Here is a 21,163-nt window from a genome sequence, read left to right on the forward strand (position 1 = left end):
GCACGTAGGAGGAAATAAATAAATAAATAACTCATCCACGCTTTATGGGTGCGCACCAAATCTGAAATTACAGCCAGGAGGCCGCATTGGAATGGCAGTAGTCTCATTTGGGCACGCACTGAATGCACAAAGAGCCTACCGCGGCTTAGTAAAAGGGTCCCAAAGGTATTTAAGCAGTATTCACAGTTCATTATACACAGACATCGACTCCCCATTTTTAGTCACATTTCCCATACAATCGTAACTAATTGTTTAGCTCAACCAAATATTTATTAGGCTTTCACTGCCCCGTCTAACCCTCAACAAGTCACAGGCAGCCTGCCTTCTCACTAGGGGATAAGGGTAGTCCCAGAGGTCATACACAAAAGAATTTATTTTGGGATGGCTATCACTTTAAATTGGAAAAACACATAGCAAAACATTAAACCTGTGCAGTAAGATGTAAAATAAAAGGGTGCTGGTGAATACAAGGAGATGAAGTCCACAGATCCTACACTGAAGGGAAACTGGAAAGACTAAAGGCACAACGGCACCAACAGGTGTATTTTAGCAAAACACCTTTATTAGGTGATCTCCAAAAAATAATGCATCCACAGTCCTTTAAAACCAGTCAACACCAATACTAAAAACAAAGGTAAACTTCAGGAAATCACTTAAAACCTACCTGTTCTAAAAAGCATACCTTACTGACACAACCTAAAAGCCTGAACCCTGCTACACAACTAAGTAAAGATAGTAATGGACTTGACAACTCCTCCTCTCTACGATTCCCAAATGTGTCTGTAACACATGTATCTTATTCTACCATAATACCACTTTGTATTTGTTCTTTACCGGCTTGGCGTATGTAAGCCACATTGAGCCTGCAAACAGGTGGGAAAATGTGGGATACAAATGTAATAAATAAATAAATAAATAAAAATTAATTTTGGTCACATGCAAGGACCCGGAAATCATTGAGATATCAGCAGAGACTGTATGCTGTTATAAGTAGGGTGGGTTTTTTTGGAAAATTGATGGGATTATATTTTTTAACAAAGGGGTATGTTTACCAATGTGCGTTAGCATTTCTAATGCACCCTTAAATTTAAGGCGCGTTAAACACTAATGCGCCTATATATTTCTATGGGTGTTAGCATTTAACACGCGTAAACCATTTACAAGCGTTAAAAACGCTAACGCGCCCATAGTGCACCTTAGTAAACATAGGCAAAAATGTCCAAGAATTTGGGGATTATTATTACTACCAATTTATAAAGGGACTATCAAATAGGAGAAAATCTTTAGTCAATATTCCTAATAAAACCAATAAAATATTCACTCAGTAGCATGGCACAGCTAAATTATATTAGGGGGTCTGTGCCCTGAAAATGGCAGATACAAATCAAGGTAAGGTATACACAAAAAGTAGCACATATGAGTTTATCTTGTTGGGCAGACTGGATGGACCGTGCAGGTCTTTTTCTGCCGTCATCTACTATGTTATGTTACTAAAGCTTAGCTTCAGTTATCTGCAGCACGGCCCATTTTATTCCTATGGGTCCTGTTGCAGATACTCAAACTAAGCTTTACTAAAAGATCCCCTTAGAGGCATACTTTCAAAGCACTTAGCCTTCCAAAGTTCCATAGGTTTCTATGGAACATTGGAAGGCTAAGTGCTTTGAAAATATGCCTCTTAGTGTATTAACTGTCTACTCTCTGTGCAAGATATTCCACAAAACACAGTTGGCAGCAACTTAAAAAAAAAAAAAAAAAAGCAGATTCACAAGTTCCCCCTCCCCCCACCCCTTTTACCTTAAGGCTTTTCTTCCTTGCTGAAAACAAAACATCTTGCCCTTTTGGGGTTGCTGCTATTCCCTTAATCTGAAGATCCATTCAGAAGAGATAACAAACCTTCCAGTAAAACAAAGGTGTATATTAATAACATGTAATTTGTTTAATAACAGTCTCCATTCTATACAACTTGGGAAAAGTTATGCACAGAATATCATGTTGGGACAAAGCTAAATAGCCCCAAATCAACCCTAGGGTCCTGTTTACTAAGCCATGCTACAGGCACGCTAGCGTTTTTAACACACGCTAACACCAGAGACACGATGGGTGTCTCTAGCGTTAGCACACGCTAAAAACACTACCGTAGCACACCTAAGTAAACAGGGCCCCGTATCTCTTATGAAAAGATGAGAAAAAATGTCAAATCAAATGTCATCTGACCACCAGCAAACCCCATGAACTGTTGTGGAGTTGGAATCACAGAAATTAAGGAATGGTGTTAAAGCAATGCAAAGTTGCTGATAATACTAAAGATAAAAATAAAACACAAAAATACATGTTTTTTTTTCCTTGAACAGAGCAGGGTAATACCCTCTACCTTTTCTATCATCAAATACTCTGTGAAGATCTACTACTACTACTATTTATCATTTCTATAGCACTACAAGGCATACGCAGCGCTATACACCATACACAAAAAGACAGTCCCTGCTCAAAGAGCTTACAATCTAGATAAGACAGGTAAACAGACAGAACAATTAAGGGTAAGGGAATAAATAGGTGAGGTAAAAGGACAGGGCAAGTGAGTAGTGGTTAGGAGTCAAAAGCAGTGGTAAAGAGGTGGGCTTCAAGTTTGGACTTGATAACGGCCAAAGATGGGGCTAGACGCACAGGCTCGGGAAGTTTATTCCAGGCGTGGGGTGCAGCAAGACAAAAGGAACGGAGTCTAGAATTAGCAGTAGAGGAGAAGGGGACAGATAAGAGAGATTTATCTACAGAACGGAGTACCCGAGGGGGGGGGGCGTTGGGAGAGACGAGAGTGGAGAGGTAACGGGGAGCGGCAGAGTGAATACACTTATAGGTCAATAAGAGAAGTTTGAACTGAATACAGAAATGGATCTGATCTGTGTCAGTAAAAGTATGCAATATGGATATTATAACAAGTACTTTAGTTACTACTATACTACAGCGAATTGAGTGGGCCTTTTAAAAAGGTGCACTAGCATTTTGTTTCGTGCATACTAAAAATAAGCGTGCACTAATGTGATAAAAATGCTACCCTGCTTTTGTAAAACACCCCCAAAATATTAGCTGTCCAAAAGGTATCCCACCCATATCAAGCTCCCACCCCCTCCCCATCCTCAATTAACGTTTCGTAGGAGCATTACCTAAATAATGCAGTGACATACAGGGGGGAAAAAAAAAGGAGATGTCCAAGATGGTCACTTTTTCTAACTTTGAAATTATTTTCCAGCTGTCTTCCCAAATAATGCAGACAAGTTGCATGAGTCCTCGGTGCAGCACCCCACCACGATCTGCAATAAACTGAACCTGCTGCAAGGAAAGGAGCCACCCGCTCAAAGAATAAGAAGGGTGCGTTGTTAGCATTATTATTCTTTAAATATTTACAAATGTTGTAGCCCACTCTATGTCGCGATTCTATGCGGTTTCCAAAATAACATCCACAATAAAAATAAAAAAAAATCATTAACATAAAATGTAACATCTTAACCAGATACGCCCTCATCTATCTTACTACCATGTAACACAAAACCCTCTGTAAACCAAATGTATTTTCAGTGCTATTTCCAGGATCCATGACAAAATGTAAGCCACATTGAGCCTGCAAAGAGGTGGGATAATGTGGGATACAAATGCCATAACATAAATAAATAAATAAATACACAAAAATAATACATACAAGCAACAGTCAAACATGAAATGATCCATCACAGCAGTTGCTTTAAAAGTAATGCTCGAGTAAACATAAATATCAGCAAGTGCCCGTTCAGTACGTTTCCTGTTACCTTTTCACGTAAACACCCCCGAGCCCAAAGTCTGATCTAGCCCCGGAACCGGGCGGAAGGAAACGGCTGTCGCTTAGGTTTCAGACAGTAAACAGAGTCGGACGCCTGCAGCCTGCACTTCAAGGAGGTTTACATTGACAACAGGAGGCGGCATGACGTCAAAAAAGCTGAAGCCAATTGGGGGTGATATCCCTTTCCCTCTCCTCCGCGCAGCCGTCATCCCCGTTCACCCAAAGCAAAGCAAGCAAACCTATCAGCTGCTCTGTCCACGTTGACGTTCTTTATTGTTGGTAGCATTTTTATTTGATTATACTTATATATTTTCAAACATGCAGGCTTGTGCAGCATGCAGACGTACATAGAGGAAGTATTCGTTTAATCGGTTAGAGTACTAACTAGTTCAAAATTGTGTCATTTGGAGGGGCTGGTTATAGGGACTCCCTGTATTCGTGCAGAGATGTTTTCACCTAGGGCCCTGTTTACTAAGCCATGTTATAGGCGCATTAACATTTTTAACATGCGTTAACCATGTACGGCCGTTAGCTGTGTACGCGCCTACAATATCCATATAGACGCCTACACAGTCAGCGCACATGCTAATTGAAGGCACGTTAAAAATGCTAGCGCGCCTTAGTAAACAGGGCCCATAGTAAAGGGCTACCAAAACAGAAATTATGTTATGAGAACCAGGTGCTTAACAATAAGACTTACTATTTATAAGTACAATTTTTTTTTAGCATTAATAAGGTTGAAACCTGGGACCATTTAACATCTTTTTTTTTTCCTGTGCATACATCAGAAGGAAAAGATGGCATGAGGTAACTTGCTCCTTTTGTTTTGTGGAATACAGTGGTATATTATAAAAATGTACTTGCCTTTTTTATTACTACTATTTCACCTGCGGGGGTGGTAATGAATAATGAGGGAACGGCTTCCTTCACGCAGACGTTCTGTCCAGAGTCAGTCTAAATGTGCCAACATTGTCCAGTTCAACACACTATTAGCCCCCAAGTTCATACAAACTTCATTATGTTCAGTAGAAAATAAATCTGTAGGCTCAGACTACTTGCAACGTGAATATTCCATCACTTTTTCATTATTGCTACCAAGTATTACCTATTAAGAGGTATTTGCTTTAAACTTTCTTTCATTTGTTTATCTAGTCCTTACATGCACATGGTTTTGATTCTTAACCCAAAGGTGAATCCTGAGGGTGGTTGAACAATTAAGGTATAAGCTATTTTGTGTCTGACTTTTCTTGTTTTGGACTGCTTTGGATCCTACTGATCTGTATATCTGCTGTCTAGAATTTTGGAAGATGGAAATGAGCAAATAAAAATTACATTTTGGATGTACTCTGTAGAAGTTGTTGTTTACTTTTGTAATGTGTGTATGGATGCCTGTTCTGGTGTGTGCGTGTGATAATGTTTCAATAACTGTCTATACTTGCGGCTATGATTTCTGAACATGTGGCATCATTACTCACTTGTTAAGTACCCATGTTTTATCATTCCCACATTAGTAATTCCCTTATCCCATATTTGTCTTGTTTGTCCATGTTTTAGACATATCCATCTATTTGTTCTCATGATATAACTGAATTCTATTATTCTAATTCACTGTATTTTCAAAAATATGCCACATTGAACCCAAGTTTGCTTAGGATAATGTGGGATGTAAATAGTAGAAAAAAATCCCTTTATCCTCCACCTTTGAAGGACACTGCCTATCCAGCTGGATGGTGATGGCACAAGGAAAGCAAGATTGGTCTAGCGAAGACGAACTCAAAATAACCTGCTCCTTAGCTGGGCTCTAGTGTTACCATATTGAAAATGCAACCATGCCATTCCTCTGTGGTTATATTCCACTAATAAGTTAAAAAGGCTTTCTTGGAAGAATGATATTACCTTTGGATACATGACTAGGTACAAAAACACAATACTTATTTATTCAATATCACAATTCCTCATGAGCAGCCACAAACAACCTTTAGGGTGGATAGTGTTCACAATGAGCTCCTTTATTATCAACCAAATAGAAGAGATAAGAGTTTTCAGTTTTGGCACAGTATAAGTCATCAAAAGAACAAAATATAATTTATTTATTTGGATTTTGCTCACACCGTTTTCAGTAGTAGCTCAAAGTGAGTTACATTAAGGTGCACTGAATATTTCCCTGTCCCTGGAGGGCTCATGATCTAAGTTTGTACCTGAGGCAATGGAGGATTAAAGTGACTTGCCCAAGATCATGAGGAGCAGCAGTGGGGTTTAACAGGCCACCTCTGATATCAAAACTAGGGCTCTAACCGCTAGGCTACTCTTCCACTCCTATAATATAATAAAACCAACTGACTGCATTGAGGGCTTCTTCTACAACGCTGTGCTATCCGCTACCGATTCTTGGTGTGGCAAATGAGAAGAAGCCCATCCAATTGCTATGGGGTTTCCTTTCATTTGCCGTGCGGGAATTGCTAGCATGGCTTTGTAAAAGAAGCCCTTAGTTTATTTTAAACAAAATAGATCTGCATGAATCAAATAGTTCTTTTTCTTTTGACTTATAAAACCAATTTGTCCCTGAACATGCTCAAAACAGCATAATCCATTTGTGTATCTAAAATGTAAACTTCAACAAAAACAGATCAAGTGATGTGATTCCATGTGCCCCAATGAAAGGACAGCTTATTTCTACTTCAATTTAATTTCAGAATATTCCCATCTTTATATCACCAGACTTTCCAAGGAAGATTACAACACAGTTCAGATGAACCCATGAGGAAACAGGATATTCTCAATTAAAATGTGGGGCCATCTATCTAGACTGTAAACTCTTTGAGCTGGGACTGTCTTTTTGTATATGGTGTACAGCGCTGCGTATGCCTTGTAGCACTATAAAAATGATAAGTAGTAGTAGTAGTATTGTATTGTATAGCACAGTGTGGTACCTGCAACAATCATTTTAACCTGTTTTAGTGAAATATTATATCTATACATGGGAAGTTTTGCAAATAATAAAAAAAAATCTTTTGTCCTCCACCTTTTGAAGGCATGCCTATGCAACTGGAACAGCTTTTCACTTTTTGCAGACGGACCGTGCATAGGCAGTCCGCTATTTCTAACCTTTTGCTATTGTTTTCAATAGCCTTTGCTGTTGTTGTGGTGTGAGCGAAAATGGTGGCAATCTCCGCCTACTGGCTTCAGCCCATTAGAGGACGGCTGCGCGGAGGGGAGGGAACGGGTCGGGAGACTAACCTGATTGGTTTCAGCTTCGTGACGTCATGCCTATTCTCACGCTAACCTAGTCCTGACTCCCTCCTCGACTCGTCCTGGCTGGGTGGGGTGGGAAGTACCTGCTGCACTTACCAGCTGCGCTGCGACTATGGCGCTTTCGCCCTTTCATCAGGTGCTTTTCGCCCTGTCTTTGGGCCTCTGCGTGTTTGTTGTTCTCCCCAGGCTGTTCGGGGGAGCAGAAGTTGGCAGGGCTGCGCGAGAGAGCCCCGGACGCCTCCCACCGTTCCGGCGAGGCAAAGGTACTTTAGCTTTCCTTTTCCCAGCTCAAGGCAAAACAAGAGAAGGGTTCCTGCTTGGGTTACCACCTCCTGCACCTCAGGAGGACTATACTTTAGCAAATAGTCCTGAAATCCCAGCTGATAAAGATTGTTCCTACTAGGGCTAGTCATATTTATTGCATTTATTTATTGCATTTGAATCCCACATTTTCCCACCTCTTTGCAGGCTCAATGTGGCTTGCAATACAGATTGCAAGGCAGTGAAAGGAGATGGTACTAATTCATTTTCTATGCATTTCAAGTTTAGGTTTAATCATTTTTATTGATGAATGCAGATATAAAACAATTCCATGCCCATCAGTATAACTCTGGCCATAAACATTTCAAACCTGTACTAATACAGCTGAACTGCTATCATCAACTTTTCTTGTATTTCTCCCCTCCAACCTTCCCCCTTCCGTAGTACTATATTGATTAACATTGGCATATATATATATGCAAAAGTGTTGTACATAACTATTATCAATAAATCTGCATATTAACTTTAAAATGTATCAAATAGCAACTTGAACATTATGCAACAAAATTTAAAAATAAATATAGACTACTGGTGCCATTCTGTGGTCTTGGTTTTTATTTCATTGCTCTATTATACTGTAGTTCTGCCAGTCTGCAAATTATCACCCACTTGGCAGGAGAATCACGTCGCATCTATATGGTGCCACTTTCTCTGTCCCATAATCTACCCCCCTATACTATAGCTACCCCTCTTCCCTTCCCCCCGCCCCCAAGGTATCTTCTAGAATTAACCCACCTATAACCCATGCCCTCTTCCGACAAAGTCAAAGGGAATTTAGTACCAGACTTCTACCTCTTGTATGCAGCGACTGAATGTATGCATTTCAAGTTTAATGGTTAAGAGTAGTCTACTAAAATCTAGCACAGCTTTTACTCTTTTTCTAGTGCCAAATGTTTATGCCTGCTTTAGGCTGGTATATAAAGATGCAGCACAGAAGCAAAGGGGGGGGGGGCATCTGAGGTGGAGTGCAGCACGCCACTTCTGATGATCAAACAGCCCTGGTAGCCCAGTGGACCCTGCATCCATCCATCCACCCACCCCCCCCCAAACACATGCTTACAATGAAGAAGCAGGAGTGATGCCAGTTCACTGCTGCCTCTGTACCATCCTCTTGGAAAATGCAGCAGTGAGCTTGCCAAATAAAGGAATCATTGTCTTATTTGGCAGACTGACAAAGTTTGCCATTATAATACACACAGTTCCAACAACCCAAGAATTCCAAAACTGAGCTGTATAATATAACACAAATAAATCGAAAAGAAAAAAAAATGAAACCTTACACTATATGGGTTAACAGAGATTACAACATAACGTTTAGCAGCAAATTTGATGAATTGCTGTGTTCTTGCTGGAGAATAGAGTACCTAGGTATGCTGGCTCCATTGTTTTAAAACAAAGTGTCAGAAAAGCTTACACAATACAGTTAAAAGTATGGTAGGAAGCAAAAGAAGAATGTTTACTGCTGCTTGCACATTGCCCAGGATTAAAAGGTACCCTCCTGCAGCTTATATTAATTTTTCTAATTTTCTATAACTATACTTCCTTATTTTGTTAATATTGTATTGGTAAATTGTACTTTTCTCCTTTTTTACTTTCTTTGCCTATTTTTTTTTTAATTTTTATTTTATCGATGCTGAGATGAGCAGTATTGCAAAACCTTCAGGAGAAATAACATTCCTGTAGCAGCAGTTTGGTGAACTTGTTCGCTGAAATAGGACTATTAGGTGGATTCTTGGAAAGTAACGTACTAACACAGAAATAATTCCTATTGTGATGAAGGTCTCAGATCTGATGTAAAAGCAATTTCCAAGCAGACCTTGATACGTTGCCAATACATATTACATTGTATGAACTCCAGAAGCTCTCTTAAGTGCAATGCAAGTACTGTGGTATTCTGATTAAGATACTCTGAGGCATATTTTCAAAGCACTTAGCCTTCCAAAGTTCCATAACTTTGGAAGGCTAAGTGCTTTGAAAATGTGCCTCTCTATGTACCCAGGTTCAAGGGAAAGAGTCTTTACTGTTTGTATTATTTGTATTGTTTGAATATTTTTACTGTTTGTATTTGTCTATTGCTTATGTTTGATTTTATTGTTACTGTACATCACGTTGAGTGAATCTTTCAAAAAGGCTGTAAATAAATCCTAATAAATATATAAGTATGACAAAGTATACTACTTAAGTCAACACAATATGAAATAGAACATTTTAATAGACAGCATCGTGTATGTGTGTGTGTATACTTTTGATCTCAGCGATTGATATTGTTGCAGTTTAATAGAGAAAGCATCGGGTATATCTTGTAGTTGGATTGAGTCCCGCTGTCGGACCAAGACCTGCTTTTTGTTTAGTGATTACCGGCTTATATGCCATAGTCTTACTACGTTTTTAAACTAAAGACACACCAGGCGGATACATTTGTTTACATCCTTAAGAGACTCCTGATGCAGGCCTAATAGGCTGAAGTACGGCCTGTCTGGAGTCTCGGATGTCAATAAATTGTTGAACTTTTTAACATCGTCTAGCTCATTTTTGTAGTCGCCTTTGCTGTGTTTGTGTCTGGTTGACTGCGAGGGTTTGGTTCTTCTGTTTTTATGATGATTTCTGATTTATACAACATTCCCTGAGCTTTCAATGTGAAAGAACAATTTTAGAAGAACTTAAAGTAACTGCATATGAAAGCAAAGTCTGTCACGGGCAGGGATATTGAATTTGAGGCCCGCTGAGCGTGGAGGTCTCTGGGAGACTATAAGAAACCCAGTCTCTCAGGCTTTATTACGGTGGGGTTGGGGTTTTATTGTAGGGTGAGTTTCGGCAGCACCCTTACTAGTTAGGGATAGGTGGGTGTGGTTTCTATGGGATACTTTCCCCTTTTTGTGCAGTACTACTCTTTCTAAGGATGCTTCCCATTTAATATTTTGCTGTTAGTATTCTATACATTACGGTTCTGCATATGGCTTTAGCTTCTTGCCATCAACCTATGGATACAATGTTGTATAACTTAATGGGGGGGGGGGGGTAGTAGGGTTTATGATGGATACAGGGTTGCCTTTCACTTCATTTGATGATGGAGTGTTACCTCTGGTTTCGCCTTTGTTGGTTGACTGCTTTGATTTTTGGACTGAGAAGGTTATTGGAGTTATGTACGTCACCGAGTCATCACTAAAAATTGTTTATAATAGAGGGTAGGGGTGGGTTTTCGGTAGGAGTTTGGGGGGGATATAACCTTGTTAAAAGTTTGATGGCACATCATATCATTCTGTTTTTACTGTATGCGCAGTGAGATTTGATTTCTTTGTGTATACTTAAAACATTCATTGTGTTTACTTTGCATCGTCGTGAATAAAAAAAAAAAACGTTGAAATATAAAAGCAAAGTCTGGACTGAATGAGTCTTTACTCTGTTTATCATAGCGGACCTAATTAAGCTCCATTTCCAAAAATTGCTTTAGGGTCCTGTTTACGAAGCAGCGTTATAGACGTGTTAACGCACGTTAACCATGTACATGCCTACATGGTTAGCGCGCGCTAAGTGTAGGAACGCTAAAAACACAAACTCACCTTAGTAAACAGGGCCCTAAGAGTCCACCTGTATCAAGCCACAGTAGGGAAGATGCTTGGAATACTCTTAGAAGAATCAAATTGCTTCTATTCTACAAAGTGAATTTGAAGCAAAGGTCTAACCATGTCAAACATGGAACTGCTGAAAGAACTCCAGGAACGAGTTATTCAGAGGTACAGATTGGGGGAGATCTATAAGAAAATTTCAGAATCCCTTAGGGCGTTGTTAGGTGTAAAGTGAAAAACATTTAGTACCACCAAGTCTATGCTTCAGTTAGGCTCAGTGGCGTAGCTACGTGGGGCCTGGGCCCCCGTAGATTTGGCCCTGGACCCCCTGGACCCCCCTCCCACCGCCAACCCTCCCCCGCCAGCCGAGGAGGTCCTCTTCTTCCTCCAAAGGCTTTGTTCTGTTTCTGACGTCCTGTACGTTGTACGTGCAGGATGTCAGACTCACAGAAATAGAACGAAGCCTTGCAGATCAGCCAGCAATGGATGTCAGACTTATAGAAACGGAACGAAGCCTTTGGAGGAAGAAGAGGACCTCCTCGGCTGGCGGGGATTGGGATCCCCCGCCAGCAAAGGTAGACCACAGCAACGGCGGGGGAGGGTTGGTGGTGGTGGAGGGGGGTAGAGAGGGTCGTCAAAGTTGGCGGTGGTGCGGGGGGACAGCAATGGCGGGGGGGGGGGGGGGCGCGGGGGGGGGGGGGGCTAAAATGTGCCCCCTCACCTCGGGCTCTGGACCCCCCTCCCGCCAGTCTGCCTACGCCCCTGGTTAGGCTGTCCTTCCAAATGGAGTAGGTGTGGGTTAAGCAAACTGCTGAGGAAGGTCACTGTGAGGCCTAACATTACAGCTGCAGAGGTCTCTGGGTGAGACGAGGGCAATAGGAGGGTGGAAAGAAAGAAACTATAATTGTATGATGGGACACAGTCTTAATTACTTGTATTAATTTTGAACACTTCTGTAATCATTTCATGTTGAAAGAGCAGAATACGTTGTGTAGACCGATGAAATAAACTTCCATTTTAATGCATTTTGAATCATTTTTTTGGACAGCAGAATATGAAAAACAGAGAGGGTGAAGAAGACACTTGCAAGGCACGGGGGTAGAGATGATACCTTTATAAGCAAGTGTTGGTTATGCTGTAAAGTAATTTGGAGTTTGTTTATGTTGGTGTTTCTCTTTTCTGATTATAGATAATATTGGGAGTGGTCACCAGAATTTGGGACATCAGGAAGGCAAGACCTATGAGAACATGCAACATGTGCGAAATGCATTAGAAGAGAACATGAAGAATGAGAGGACTAAAGGAAATCGCAAAGGCTTGACTTTCACACTGATGCCCTTGTATGCTATTGGTGTGGGTGTTTTTGCAGCATACAAATTCGTAAAGGTTGGTGATGTATTTCCCAAAAAAATCAGCTTATTTGTGTATTTTCACAAATACATAAACATTATGGACTAGAATCTATTTATCACGCCTAAAACCAGCGCCATAATGAAATACGCCTAGGTGTATTCTATAAAGTACGTTTACATTTACAAGTACTTTATAGAATAAGCATAAATTTCTGCACAATTTGTAGAATACGCCGAGTGCCCGTCCACGTGACTAAACTTAGTCGCAGGCAGTTACGCCAAATAAAACTTGGTGTAAATCCCGAAGCCTTAATTACGTGGGGACCAGATGTATTCTATAACAATGCACATAGATTTTAGAAATGCCCACAACTCGCCCATTCCACACTCCTTTTTCAACTATGGGACTTGGAATTGACGCTCATCACGTTATGGAATACCCTTAGACAGTTCTGTGCGTAAATTCTAATTAACAAGCAATTATTGACACTAATTGGCAAATGCCTGTTAGCACTGATTGGCTTGTTAACTAATTAAGTTGCGGGCGCAAATCCAGGATACGACTGGATTTGCGCTTGCAACTTAAGTTGCGCTATATAGAATCTCACAAATCCTGAGTGGTGTAGAGCGAGTAGAAGTAAATCAATTTTTTTTTTTTTTTTACTCATTCCAAAATTACAAAGACTAGGGGACACTCGAAGAAGTTACATGGAAATACCTTTAAAACAAATAGGAGGAAATATTTTTTCACTGAAGGAATAGTTAAGCTCTGGAACTCTTTGCTGGAGGATGTGGTAACAGCGGTTAGCATATCTGGGTTTTAAAAAGGTTTGGACAAATTTTAATCCTTTTATATTTCAGTGGTTTTTGGAATGGATCTTCAGGAGCTTAGTCAAGATCGGGAAGCGGGGCTGGTGGTTGGGAGGCGGGGATAGTGCTGGGCAGACTTATACAGTCTGTGCCCTGAAGAGCACAGGTACAAATCAAAGTAGGGTATACGCAAAAAGCAGCAAATATGAGTTATCTTGTTGGGCAGACTGGATGGACCGTGCAGGACTTTTTCTGCCGTCATCTACTATGTTACTATGTAATGCTGATAATGATTTTATTTTAGATAAAATCTAAAGAAGAAGAAAGTGCTTCCAGGAAGGCAAAAAATGAAGACGATATAAAGACCAAAGAAACAGGTATTCTGCTACACTGTGTTTCTTGAAAAAAATGGGTTACTTTTTGGGCCCCCCATTTTTAGCAATGGACTCTGTTTTTCTGGAGGAGGGGTTTCGGAATCTCAAGAAATTTGGGGCTCCTTTTACAAAGCTGCGCTATTGATTCTGGCACGCAATGAAACCCATTCAATTCCTGTGGGCTTCGTCGCATTTGCCGCATGGGAATCGCTAGTGCGGCTTTGTAAAAGGAGTCCTTATTTAGATTGGTTGGATATGTTTTCCAGTGACGTTATTTTAGCCCAAATATGTAAAAAAAAAAAATGTCGAACACAAGACTAGATTTTTCTGTGAACTGAGGCAAGAGATTTGACGGCATTGCTAGACTTCCACAGTGTGTTTGCTATCTCTTATTTTGTTTTGCTACATTTTCATCCATGTTCACACATTTTTTTTCTGTTTCATGCAGGAATTTCTTGATTTGAGACACTGCTTTCTGTTACATTCTGGCTCATAGCAGTATCGTATGCAGGACTATCTACTGCAATTTGCGAATGCTTGACTAACATTTGTTATTGTTTGAGGGGTCCTTTTACTAAGGTGCGCTGAAAAATGGTCTGCAGTAATGTAGACACGTGTTTTGGGCGCGTGCAAAATTATTTTTTTAGCACACCTACAAAAAATGCCGAAGACGGACATGCGGCAAAATGAAAATTTCCGCACATCCATTTTGGGTCTGAGACTTTATCGCAAGCCGTTGACCTAGCAGTAAGGTCTCAGGCGGTAATGGTCTACGCGCGTAGCTGTAGCGCACCAGAAAATAAAAAATATTTTTCAGATGCGCATAGCGGATGCACACCAAAATTGAAATTACCGCAAGGGCCACACGGTAACCTAACTCCAATTTGGCATGCGTGGGCGCCTACGCAGCTTAGTAAAAGGGCCCGAGTGATTATTCCTGGGAGGCAGATATTTTGCATAATTTAGTGAACCAATTGTTAAAAATATGCTGTCCTGTGTTGTGCTTTTGAAAGTTGACAAGCCAAATTGTAGTCTTTTTTTTGTGTGTGTCTTTGTTTAGTCAGATGTGCATTCGGTTATGGTGTGTTAAATCCAGATTTTGAAAAAGATCACAAATCAAATGGTTTAGATACAGGCTGCCTACCAGCAGTGAAACAGCACTGATTTTGGTCCCTGGGGGAGATTTGAGCTACTTGTGAACATCTGACCTGCTGTTGAAAATCTATGCATTCTTGTCACAATTCTCAGCAATCTCATCACTACTGATTATTCAACAATGTGGTGACTTCAGTGGCCCAGTGGTTCCAGGTCTATTTCAAATGATGATCTGGCCTTTGCCATAGGGTGTGGATTCATTGTCTGCTGGAACCTGCCAGGCCTTGTTGCCCTGTAGATTTGGTGTGCTCGATGCTGAAAGAGGAAGGGAAGACTGCAGTAGCTCTGATTAGCCTCTGAAGGTTGAGTGCTGCTAAGGCTGTGCCTCAGAAGAGGTGCCCTTTTTTTTAATAGCCCTTGAGCCAGGAAGGCTGTGTGACACTCTGTTTGTAGAAGGGGAAGCAAAGACCAAAAACAAATGGAGTCAGAGGAGGAAGACTAGACCAAAAGTACTGATCCTTTACTTGAGTGTTGCCTTCAGCCTTCCTATATGCAAATACCCACATGCCTACTTTTAACATAGGCAACCGAGACCCCTCGGGCCTAAGGGTTACGTGGTATTGTATAATAACAAGCGAGACACATGGTATTTTCTTAACATGGCACAACTTGGCCGCAGCTTTTATTTCAAATCCAAACAACATATTAACATCATAACCCTGGGTATACCCAAGCAAAGCAGCTTCAGGCTTATTAGCCAACCCAGTCCGCCATCATAGCAAGACTGACCAATCATACACAGAGCTCCCCTCCGTGTAGCAAGGGAGCTCAACCGTAAGCTGTCTGATGCCCCTTTTTCATCCCTCCCCTTCTCAGCGGGGAGCTTCGGCGAGGCGGGAAGCAGCCCACTGCGCCTAGCTCGCTCCTCCCGCTGACAGGGGCGCGCATTGTCCGTCGGGGCATGGCGCCATGTTAGTGGCGGCTTCGTGCACCGGGGGGGCACTGCACCTTGCTTAAATACTTCTAAAGAAACTTTAAAATAAGTAAAACTGTGAAAAGTAGCAGTTAAAATCAAATGTGGTTTCACATTATATAAGGCTTTAGCTCCTCCATTAAAAGTCATTAATAATTTTTGCATTGTTAGATCTGCAGCGATTACATACAGTATAACTTTGTTTACTAGAACATCAGCTGTTGGAGTTGGAACAGCGTCTAGCACAGACAGAAATGATGTTAAACAGCTTACTCTCTCAGCTAGACCCTCTCTCTAACTGGTAAGCATTAGGACTATCTTTCTTATTTCTAATAATTAGAAAGTAATTGCCTTTTAAATCCAGGGCGCCCTTAACAATGTATTTTTGCAGCATATTGTTTACGCTTTCTAAACTGTGAGAAATATGAACCATTGTACTCTGATTTAGGGTTCTGTGTTGGTTAATGAACATATCCTGAAAACGTACAGCACTAAGTGGGGTGGGGGGGGGGGGGAAGTTATCAACATGGGCTGCTGCTAAGATTTATTATTTTATCCCAGGTCCCATTTTATTCAGTGAGACCTAACGGCCCTTTTACAAAGCGTTGGTAAGCCCCACGCGGGCTTACCGCACGCTAATTTGGGACTACCGCCAGCTTGAGTGCACACCATTTCTGGCGTGCCGGAAACTTTTTTTTTTAAAATAGTGCAGCGGTGGTAATCGAACATCGGTGCGCGCTGCCTGGCTACCTCAATGGGTGGTGGTACGTGCTCCCCGCCACTTGGTAATGTGGTAAGAGTTATCTTGCCGTATGGCCATTTTTGTTGGGGGGGGGGGGCTTTTTACCCGCTGCAGTAAATAGGGCCCTTTTTCGCACAGCTTAATAAAAGGACCCCTTAGTTACTAATAACAGGAGTAATGATACTAAATGGGAAAAATCCACAATTTCGGGAATAACATATCCTATATCATAAAACTCACCCTCAACGTTCTGAAGACACTGACGTCAGTGAAGCCAAGCCACTGGCGTCACTTCCTTCAAGACGGGTTTGAAGGGTTCGTGGTGGTGAAGCCACCGAAATCGCCAAGTCTCGGGGCCCCGCCCTTGCGTCAAACGTGATGACGTTGAGGGCGGAGCAATGGCGTCACACACCGAGGGCGGAGCAATGGCGTCAGAACAACGAAGGGGTCGGTAGGTAGGGAGGGAGGGAGAGGGGGGGTGTTGGGGAGGAAAACCTTGCTAGCGCCCGTTTCATTTGCTCCAGAAACGAGCCTCTTTTACTAGTATAGAACGTTTGTACGCTTGGGAAGCTGCCAGGTGCCCTTGACCTGGATTGGCCGCGGTCGGGGATAGGATGCTGGGCTTGATGGGCCTTTGGTCTTTTCCCAGTATGGCATTACTTATGTGCTTATATACCACATTAAGCACATACCCTTATGTCCAATTACAGTGGGAGTGTGCAGGCAGAAGAGGATTTTTTTTTTTTTTAATTTTGTACCTTTTGAGTTTTTTTTTTTTTTTTTTTTTTTTTCAAACTAAGAACAAAAATCAGATATCACTGCAGACAAACAAGTTTTGAAAAGACTGGTTTGGACGTTTAGAGAAGTGTGGTAGCCGTGTTAGTCCACTCTTAAAGGTTATCAATAGAAATCAAACAAAATAAAACATGGAAAAGAAAATAAGATGATACCTTTTTTTTATTGGACATAACTTAATACACTTCTTGATTAGCTTTCAAAGGTTGCCCTTCTTCCTCAGATCGGAAATAAGCAAATGTGGTAGCTGATAGTATATATTACATAGTAACATAGTAGATGACGGCAGAAAAAGACCTGCATGGTCCATCTAGTCTGCCCAAGATAAACTCAACTTGAATTTGTACCTGTCTTTTCAGGGCACAGACCGTATAAGTCTGCCCAGCAGTATTTCCCGCCTCCCAACCACCAGTCCCGTCTCCCATCACCGGCTCTGGTACAGACCGTATAAGTCTGCCCTCCCCTATCCTAGCCTCCCAACCACCAACCCCTCTTCCCCCCACCTGCTCCGCCACCCAATTTCAGCTAAAGGACTATTTTACATGCTCATCTTCCAATGTGGTATATATCATTCAGTGTAAAAAATGTAACAAAGGATGCTATATTGGAGAAACAGGCCAGATGCTTAAGACAAGATTCAATCTGCACAGATATCACATGAAGATAGCCGGTGCCAGTCAGGCCCCCGCCCCTGTGGGCCAACACTTCACAAGACCAGAACACTGCACCAGTGATTTCACAGTAAGAATACTGAAAGGTAATTTTAAAACAATACAGGAACGTAAGACCTTTGAAATAAGAATGATTGAATATTTTGACACCCAACAAACAGGACTGAATAAGGATTTGGGTTTTCTAACCCATTATAAACCATAAAGCTGTATTTCTCTGTTTATTTCTCTGTTTATTACCCTCTCACCTACCAACACCCATCCTGTTAGAATATCAATGAAATGCTTTGATGTCCCCATGCATACCCCCCCCTCCCATTCTGTCAAACTGTCAAAGTAATGCTTTGATTTTTCTCTCATATATACTATCTGCTACCACATTTGCTTATTTCCAATCTGACGAAGAAGGGCAACCTTCGAAAGCTAATCAAGAAATGTATTAAGTTATGTCCAATAAAAAAGGTATCATCTATTTTCTTTTCCATGTTTTATTTTGTTTGATTTCTATTGATGACGTTTAGAGAAGAAATCCATCCAACTGGTGCTTTAAGTTTTTTTTTTTCTTTAAAAAATGAGCCCCCTAGTCTAATATATTAAGAAACACTTCTAGTCTTACCCCTGTGACCCCTCCTCCTCATCCTCCCTCCACACTACCCCCTCCTCTATGAACCCTCCCAATGTCTTTATGCATTAACCTAACACATAGATTCATATATCTTGGTATCTTTCTCATGTTAATCTTGGCCTGAGCCACTGAGACTTATAGGAACCTAGGCATATGCCTAGGGACCAATTTTTAGGAAGGGGCCGTCTCAGATGTGCTAATTTTAATGGCTACCAAATTAGATTTTTGTCCCCGTTTGTATTATCCAATTAAGAAAAGACAACAAACAGCGTTTCCTACTAGCTGCTTCCTTCTGCAGCCAAGGCTATGGGGACGGGAGGAGCATTTGTGAGCATTTTAAAATCAAACATATAAACGGCGAGTGACCGTACTCACTCGCAAATGCGCAGTAGAGACTTCCCTCTCTGCCCCGCCCCCGCATCAATACGTGGGGGCGGGACAGAGAGGGAAGTCTCTACTGGCATGCTGCAGACGTCGGAATCGCTCCCCCCCGCCCCTCCATCTGGCCCGAGCACTGTGAACTTACATCACCACGCAGCAGGGCACATCAGCAAAGCTGCCGTTGGGCTTCCTTCTCTGCCTTTGTCCCGCCCTTGCCGACGTTACGTCGCACGAGGGCGGGACACAGGCAGAGAAGGAAGCCCGCCCTGACGGCAGCTTTGTTGATGTGCTTGCTGCTGCGTGCTGAATGATGTAAGTTTACAGTGCTGCTCGGGCCGGGTGGAGGGGCGGCGGCGGCGACTCCGGGGGAGGCGGGGCGGCGCTGACCTCGGGGGGGGGGGGGCTCGGAACCCTCCCCATTCCAAAAGTAGCCCGTTTTCACGGGCTCAATGGCTAGTGTATTTATATTTTGAGGGGGGGTCCCAGTATGCTTGTTTGCCAAGGGCCTGCTTTTAATGCATATTAAATGAAATAGCAGACACTTATCAAATAGCACTTGCTAAAACGTATTAGCGTGTGCTACTTCCCTTCTGAAATAGGCACTAACTTTAATTCGCACTGAAATATTTAGCATATACTAAAATGAAATAAAAGAAAACGTATTATCCTAAATCACATACTTTAAAAGGCTGCTTCATCCACCACTAATGTAGTGTTCAAGTCATTGCATCATGGGGTTCCATATTATTTGGCTGTAAGGCTGATCAGTTGTCAGCCAAGTAGAGCTCTGTGCAGATTCCCTGCCCTTTACTGCAGTGGCGTAGCCACAGGTGGGCTTGGGTGGGCCAGGGCCCACCCATTTATGGCTCAGGCCCACCCAACAGTAGCACATGTTTAGTGGTAACTGGTGGGAATCCCAAGCTCCGCCAGCTGAAGATTTCCCCTGATGGTAACAAAACGCTACTCTCCACGACACCTGCGCATGCTCAGTTTTCAGTGCATTCCTACTGCCAAGGTGGAAAGAAGCGTTTTCCCACCAGCTGAGATATTTTTTTTTTGGAGGGAGGGAGAACACTTTGTGCTCACCCAATTCTTGCCTAGGCCCACCCAAAATCAGTTTTCTGGCTACGCCCCTGCTTTACTGTTAGAATTCCAAATGAAAGCCAGTTACCTTATTTCATAAATAATTAAGGCTTGGTTATTCCTTCAGCATTTCTGGAACGTTGATAGAACATAGGGTACAAACAGGAAGTGGAATGTTAAGATTACTGGGGTAGTAATATTTTATTTTATTTTTTTTACTTATGTTTGATGTTTGTTTTTTTTCTTTTGTTTGATGTTTGTTTTTTATCTTTTTAATTGAACTGTTTTAATGCTTTATTGTAGACAACTCTGATTTGCTTTTGAGAGGAGCAGGGTATCAAATTAGAATGAATGAACGCAATCTTCAGACTCCTTTTCCAGTTTAGCTTCTTAATGTGATACTGTTTTTCTGTAACCAAAAAAAAAAAAAGCAAAACCCAAAAAAACAAAACAAAAAAAAAAGATTATCCAAGTAATGGGATCTTGTGCAGTTCTTGAAATGCATCATCTTTCCTTCCACTGTGATAATTTGATGGTGCTTTTCAGTTTGCTTTTGGATTAAATGGTTCTCCTGCTGTATCTTTTCTTTTAGAACAAGCTCAATTGCTGATCTGCTGTAGCTTTTGTTTGTTGCAGTGTTAATGTTCTGGCTAATGATCAGAGAGATGAAATAATGACGCAGCTACAGTCAATTAGACAACTGATGAAAGAGAGCGCAATCAATAAATCAGAACTGAATCATGACGGTAAATCATCATCATTTTTATCCTTTGAAAATGTAGGTCCCTGTTTACAAACCGCTGTGCACCCATTCACTTTGAATGCACTGTGTCTGCAATCACTTTATAAACGGGGGGGGGGGGTAAGTTTATCTCTATATAAAAGGCACCACCAACGTTCTAAATGAAGCCTCCAGCCGGAAGTGTGAAGGGGGAGAGATATCCGGTTTCCCCATGAGTGTCTGCCCCGCCCTCGCTCTCTCTGTAACACAAACAGTGAAGGAAAACACAGCAAAGCACGAAATCAAATCGCTCTCTCTGTAACAGTGAAGGACTCAGAGGGGGAGGGAGAGAGGGCAGAAGCCCTCACTATCTCTGTAACACAAACACAGCAGGAAACAACACTGAAGGACTGGACTCCAAGGGGGGAGGGGGCAGAGAGCAGAGGGGACAGACAGCACACTCCCACATGCACACAGAAGAAAACCTTGCTAGCCCCCATTTCATTTGCATCAGAAACGGGGCTTTTTTACTAGTTATGTAATAAAATGCGCATTTCTTTTAACTTCATAGAAAATTATATCAGTTAAAAT

General features: G+C 41.7%; 2 protein-coding genes across 6 annotated transcripts in view; one reads left to right on the forward strand and one right to left on the reverse strand.

Moving 5' to 3' along the window:
- CAPS2 (calcyphosine 2) overlaps window positions 1–7,236 on the reverse strand; it is a 48,460-nt gene extending 41,224 nt beyond the window's left edge. For 3 of the 5 annotated variants that reach the window (XM_030215150.1, XM_030215149.1, XM_030215146.1), the window contains exons 1-2: window positions 3,801–3,894; window positions 1,795–1,893 (exon numbers count right to left, since the gene is read on the reverse strand). In XM_030215150.1, the coding sequence (XP_030071010.1) occupies window positions 1,795–1,875 (81 nt within the window). In that variant the 5' untranslated portion in view covers window positions 1,876–1,893; window positions 3,801–3,894. Of the gene's footprint in view, window positions 1–1,794; window positions 1,894–3,694; window positions 3,771–3,800; window positions 3,895–7,159 lie in introns of those variants that run through there. The other 2 variants (XM_030215148.1, XM_030215147.1) reach the window with 2 other exon arrangements.
- Window positions 7,131–21,163, forward strand: part of LOC115477769 (coiled-coil domain-containing protein 107-like) — a 14,282-nt gene continuing 249 nt past the window's right edge. Inside the window, exons 1-5 of the mRNA XM_030214845.1 lie at window positions 7,131–7,326; window positions 12,140–12,336; window positions 13,417–13,489; window positions 15,765–15,855; window positions 20,488–20,597. Of these exons, the coding sequence (XP_030070705.1) occupies window positions 7,176–7,326; window positions 12,140–12,336; window positions 13,417–13,489; window positions 15,765–15,855; window positions 20,488–20,597 (622 nt within the window). The 5' untranslated portion in view covers window positions 7,131–7,175. The remainder of the gene's footprint in view (window positions 7,327–12,139; window positions 12,337–13,416; window positions 13,490–15,764; window positions 15,856–20,487; window positions 20,598–21,163) is intronic.

The sequence above is a fragment of the Microcaecilia unicolor genome, chromosome 9 (genome assembly GCF_901765095.1).
Source record: "Microcaecilia unicolor chromosome 9, aMicUni1.1, whole genome shotgun sequence".
Classification (NCBI taxonomy): domain Eukaryota; kingdom Metazoa; phylum Chordata; class Amphibia; order Gymnophiona; family Siphonopidae; genus Microcaecilia; species Microcaecilia unicolor.